Source organism: Hyaena hyaena, unplaced genomic scaffold (assembly GCF_003009895.1).
Source record: "Hyaena hyaena isolate Hyena2069 unplaced genomic scaffold, ASM300989v1 scaffold_38, whole genome shotgun sequence".
Taxonomy (NCBI): domain Eukaryota; kingdom Metazoa; phylum Chordata; class Mammalia; order Carnivora; family Hyaenidae; genus Hyaena; species Hyaena hyaena.
In genome coordinates, this window is record NW_024080670.1 from 4,335,245 (window position 1) to 4,341,244 (window position 6,000).

The 6,000-nt window shown below is 54.8% G+C and overlaps 1 protein-coding gene across 2 annotated transcripts in view; it reads left to right on the forward strand.

The window, feature by feature from the left end:
- ENG (endoglin) overlaps window positions 1-6,000 on the forward strand; it is a 33,058-nt gene that overhangs the window by 19,623 nt on the left and 7,435 nt on the right. For both annotated transcript variants that reach the window (XM_039229630.1, XM_039229631.1), the window contains exons 4-8: window positions 2,002-2,167; window positions 2,827-2,992; window positions 3,277-3,403; window positions 3,830-4,004; window positions 4,197-4,339. In XM_039229630.1, the coding sequence (XP_039085561.1) occupies window positions 2,002-2,167; window positions 2,827-2,992; window positions 3,277-3,403; window positions 3,830-4,004; window positions 4,197-4,339 (777 nt within the window). The remainder of the gene's footprint in view (window positions 1-2,001; window positions 2,168-2,826; window positions 2,993-3,276; window positions 3,404-3,829; window positions 4,005-4,196; window positions 4,340-6,000) is intronic.

A 6,000-nucleotide genomic window follows, 5' to 3' on the forward strand; every position in this document is an offset into this window, starting at 1 on the left:
GAAAACATGTTTTTTTTAAAAACTGAAGCTTTAAGTGTCAGCCACACCCACCAGAGAGGAGGTCAACTGGCTGGGACCCGCAGCAGGGGTGGGGGAGGGGGAGGGGGTGTCAGGGCTGGAGGAGGTGGGGTGGCCCATGGGCACTGCCTCCCCTCCTGGAAGGTGGCCCCCTGATGGGCTGCTGTTTACGCCGGAGAAAGCAGAGGGCAGGGGTGGGGGTGGACAGCAAAGATAACAAGGGAGAGAGACACAGAAAGAAAAATGGAACTGGGCAGAGGCAGCATGTGTGGGAGGGACAGACAGACACTCAGAGAAACCACAGCGGGAGGAGGAGGAGGAGGAGAGCTGGGAGCCAGGACAGACCCAGGTCCAGGGCTGCCTGGGAGAGGGGCCCAGGAGAGAAGTGGGGGTGGGGTGAGGCAGCCAGGCTCGCAGCAGGCACAGCAGAGGGTGGAGGAAGCCCAGGGAGCCGTGGAGGCCAATTGGGAGGGCAGAGACCCACCATCCCCATGCGGTACTTCCCTCTGTTCCCCATGGGGTAAATCAAGGCCGGCGGAGAGCCAGGCACCCCAGCGCTCCTTCTCTCCTCTTGACTTGCACCCCCTCCTTCCCCTTCCCGTTCCTGGGCCCTGCAGGCGGGGCCCTGGGTGACGCAGGGAACCCGAAAACGCACCGCCTGGCAGGAAGGTCGCAGTAGTGGCTGCCTCCGGCGGGCCTGGCCTTCCTCCCTGGAACTAAGAATACTCACGATGGGGGCGGGGCACTGTCAGAGCTGCTGGCGCCCCAGTACAGCTGCCTAAGGGGGTGGAGGGACTCCATCAGAGGGACCACAGTCGGATTTGCGGCTTGGGCCTCTGTATCTGACCCGGCACCGGGCAATTGACAAACGCCTGGCCCTGTAATCCCTGTTACACGCCCATTTTTCAGATGATGACCCTGACAGGCTGGGTAAAAGTCCCTCATCTCTTCCAGCTCTAAACCACTGCCCCAGCTCTTCCATCGTAGGGGCTGGGGTTCTCACCCCTTGTTTCAGTTCTGCTCCGTTCTAGGTGGACCGTTCTATGGTGTCTTGCTTGCTGCCACTGCCAGGCAGTCCCCCTTAGTATCTAGCCTCGAGCCCTTATGGTGGTGTTGCTTCAGAGTGATGCACTTTGGAGATGGAATGCAAAGGAACTCTCTGTGTCTGGGGCCCCAACCAACAGCTTCCTCTGAATCCTCTGCCTTCAACAGAACACCTCCCCCGGGAAGTCCTCCCTGCTTCCTTCCCTTGGCCCACCAGGGTCTCCCCTGAGGCATGGGCAGTAGGGGCAGTGAGGTGCTAGAGCCCCCCAGATTCCCATCCCTTCAGAGACTTGTCTGGTTCCCTTGTGTCTGTTAAATAACATCCTCTGTCTTCTGTCGTTTAACATGACTTGAGGCATGACTAGCTTCTGGGTGCTAAGACTTCCCCCCCACCCTACCCCCCCACCCAGGGCAGGGACAATCCCTTAGTCTTTCATTCATTCATTTATTCATCTGTTTCTCCTTTCCTTCCTTGCTCCCTTCCCTCGCACCAGGAGCACCTACTGTGTGCTAGGTCTCTGGGTAAATCTGACATGTCAGAATCCCTGGTGCTGGGCCCAGGGCCTGGCACAAAGTCAGGCCAACGTTTCTCAGTGCCTACTATGTGTCTGGCACCATGCAGGGGTGACCCTAGCCACATGATGTCACAAGCATGGGCTGAATTGGAAGGGTGGGGAGGTGGCGTTTGGACAGGTGAACAAACATAGAGATGTGTGTCCATCCAGCACCCCAGGGATGGGAGGGAGATGGGGCAGATCTGGCTCTGGGTAGGGGGCTGACTAGGGGGCTTCAGATCCATCAGCCTCAGTATTCTCAGCCCTGCCTCCTCCACTTAACCAACTGGCTGCCTCCCCAAAGTACTTACTTCCCAACCTCCTGAATGGAACAGAGGGGGCTCGGCCCAGGAACAGCACCCTGAGCCTCCACGTGTCTTCCCAGGACCCCAAAATTGTCATCTTCCAAGGGCACCCAGGAATCAACACCACACAACTGCCATCCTTCACCACCAGGAGTCAGCTCCTCGACTGGGCAGATACAAAGGGCCCCATTGCATCTATTGCTAAATTGAACGACCCTCAAAGCGTCCTCCTCCGTCTAGACCAAGGTCAGCTCTCCCCACCCCCCACCCCCACACTCCCAACCCCAGAAGTCTCTCTGGACTCAGGACTCAGCTCTGGGGGAAAAAAAAAAAAAGTGAATTCCTCTGACCCGTTCCTCAGATGTGGGCACTAAGGCTCCAAAATGGGCTGCGATTTGCCCCAGGTCACATATAGCAAGTCAGTGCTCTATGGGGACAATAAGTTTTGACCTAGAAAGTACCACGTTTATATTACTTATTGTGCACCTACTATGTGCTCAGTCCATTGCTAGGCATCTGGGGAGTCTGTGCAGACAGACCCAGATCCTGTGGTCCTGGAGCCAACACTGTGGTGAGGAGATGGCCGTAAACATGTACACGGGTGAACACGTTCCATGATTCCACGTCATGGTAAATCCCGTAAGAAAGAAGAAAGCGAGGTGATGTGCTGGCCATTGCCGGGCTGCACCCCTAACATGTGCCACGGGCTCATGCCTTTATTAACCCTGTGTTGACAGATGAGGCAACAGGCCAGGGGACTTGCCCCAGGTCACCTGGCAGTAAGTGGTAGAGGGGAGATTTGAACTCCACTCCTCCCAGCCACCCCACTTCTTGCCTACCTGCCTTTACTGTGTAGTAGTGCCAGGCTGCTCCAGGGGAGAACTGAGGTGAGCTTGTCCCCACAGCCCCGGGGTCACCGTCCTCCTGCAGTCTGGAACCCCTCATGGACATGGGCCACACGCTCGAATGGAAGCCGCTCACTCCGGCCTCTGTCCGGGGCTGTCGTTTGGAAGGTGTGCCTGGCCACAAGGAAGCACACATCGTGAGGGTCCTGCCAGGCACCGAGGCCAGGTAAGGGTGCCTGACCCCGCCCCAGGCCCCGCCCACACCAAGCCCCGCCCCAGACTAGGTAAGCTTATCGTTTCTACCACCTTATCTCTGGGCCCCGCCCCTATGGACCTAAGCCCCGCCCACTCCCACGCCCATCCGGCAGAACTACAGAGATCTGGTAAAAGCCCTCCTCAATCGCTGCCCACCAGACCCCAGGCCTCGTCCCTTCCTGGCCAGTCTCCATCAGGTCCCGTCCAACCCCGCATTCCTGCCCTGCGCTGACGCCGGGGTCTGTCTGCCTTCAGGCCCCGGACAGTGACCGTGAAGGTGGAACTGCGTTGTGCTTCAGGGGATCCGGATGCTGTGCTTATCCTGCAAGGTCCCCCCTACGTGTCCTGGCTCATCGACGCCAACCACAACATGCAGATCTTGGTGAGTCTCGCTCGGTGACCCAGACGGCCGTGCGCAGGCCTCGCCAGGGCTCTCCAAAGAGCAAACCCAAACTCCCCGCATCAGCACCCCAACCCTGAGCCTCCACACATCCCCCCTTTTCCTCTGTGCACTACCTGTTCTTCCTTCAGACCTCTACCCAGAAGCCACCTCCTCCATGAAGCTGTCCATCCTCCCCTAGGGAGGCCCCTACCCCAGCCCACAGGGTCAGGGAAGTTTCCTGGAGAAGCGAACCCCAAGCACATTTGAAGGACAAATGGCAGCCAGTAGATGAGGGGAGGTGGCTCAGGCAGAGGAAACAGGAGCAAAGGACAGTGGCAGAGGCCTGCCATAACCCCGGCTGGCCTGCGGCACCCCGTGGGCTGCCTGCCCCCTGACTGTGTCCGTGGCCCCCTGCTCTCTTGATAGACCACCGGTGAATACTCCTTCAAGATCTTTCCAGAGAAGAACATCCGTGGCTTCGTGCTCCCCGATACACCCGAAGGCCTGCTGGGGCAGGCCCAGAGGCTCAATGCCAGTGTGGTAGCATCCTTCGTGGAGCTGCCAGTGGCCAGTGTCATCTCACTGCAGGCCCACAGCTGCGGTGAGCACCCTCTTCCCTTCCCTTGCCCTCTCCTTGGATCCGTGGCCCCAGCACGGTGAAGGGCCACTGGCCATCGTGGGAGCCTTGTCTTCCTCGTCCTCCGCATGAGGGCAGCAGGAGCAGCTGGGTATGGAAGCGCTTGGTGCCTGGCGCACAGGGAGGGCTGACTGCCGGACTCTGCCGCCCCTGCAGGTGGGGGGCTGCGGACCTCTCCCGCACCCATCCCGACCACCTCTGGCAAGGTGAGCTGCAACCCAGAGCTGCTCCTGTCCCTGATCCAGCCCAAGTGCTCCGAAGGCGTCATGACCCTGGTACTCAAGAAAGATCTCATCTCGGTAAGGGACCCCCGGCTCTACCCCCAGGCCCAGGGAGCATAGGTAGCTGGTCATTCCTTTAGGCCAAGAGTCTTGGGGTCCTGAATGCCTGGGTGGCTCAGTAGGTTAAATGGCTGACTTAGGCTCAAGTCATGATCTTGCATTCCCGGGTTCCAGCCCCACGCTGGGCTCTGTGCTGACAGCTCAGAGCCTGGAGCCTGCTTCAGATTCTGTCTCCCTCTCTCTCTGACCTTCCCCCACTCACACACTCTCTCTCTCAAAAATAAATAAATACAAACATTAGGGGGAAAAAAAGCAGATAGTAGTCATCGTTAATTAATCCTAAATGCAGGCTGAGCTAGGGGGTCATTTAATGGAATTTTTTTTTTAATGTTTTATTTATTTCTAGGAGAGGGAGAGACAGCGTGAGCAGGGGAGGGTCAGAGAGAGAGGGAGTCACAGACTGAAACAGGCTCCAGGCTCTGAGCTGGCAGTCAGCACAGAGCCCGACGTGGGGCTCAAACCCACGAACTGCGAGATCATAACCTAAGCCAAAGTAGGACGCTTAACCAACTAAGCCACCCAGGCGCCCCTAATGGAATATTTTATACAGCATAATCTCCACCAGATTGAAGAACAGGGTACTTACTATAAAAATAACACTGGATTTTTTTTTTAATGTGAAAAACTAGAAAAGAAAATCTCAATCTTCCTGTCCAAAGACAGTGGCTACCCATATTTTAGTGTGTTTCTCTCTGGGATATGTTCTTGGTGGATTTCTTATATGGTGTAATCCTGTCCAGTGCACTTGTCTGTCTCTTGCTAACTCACTGCATGTATTTTTAGAACTTTGACATATGTATTTAGTATCACTTTAATAAGCACATAATCCATCATACTGACACGACATAATTAACTCCTCCTCCCTTGTTAGACATTTAGATTGCTTCCAACTGTGCAACGTTATCAATCTGTGCAGAAAAATATCATCGTGTGTTCTTTATATAGGATTATTTTCTTAGGATACATTTCCACATTAATGAGATTGCTGGGTCAAAATGATTGAATACTCTGTAAGTTTTCATACATGTTGCCAACCCACTTTCCAAACGATGACTCCAGTTTTCACTGTGATTTCCGGGAGCACTTTGACTCTCTCTCCAGACTAGGATGTAAGGGGGAAAAAAAAAACCCAAAAACACCTCTGCTGGAGCACCTGGCTGGCTTAGTTAGTGGAGCATATGGCTTTTTTTTTTTTTTTAAGTTTTTTTTTTTGTTTTTTTTTTGTTTTTTTTTAAGTTTTTTTGAGAGAGAGACAGTGTGAGCAGGGGAGGGTCAGAGAGAGGGAGACACAGAATCAGAAGACAGGCTCCGGGCTCTGAGCTGGCTGTCAGCGCAGAGCCCGATGCAGGACTCAAACCCATGAACTGTGAGATCATGACCAGAGCTGAAGTCGGATGCTCAATCGACTGAGCCACCCAGGCGCCCCAAGCATGTGACTCTTGATCTTGGGGCTGGGAGTTGAAGCTCCACATTGGGCATAGGGCTTCCTTAAAATATAAAAATTCAAAAAATATAATTCAAAAAATGACAAAAACCTTTGCCAATGAGAGGTGGAGCACGGTGTTCCACTCTGGTTTCAATTTATAATTTTGATTAGAAGTATGGGCCTAGCTCCATAT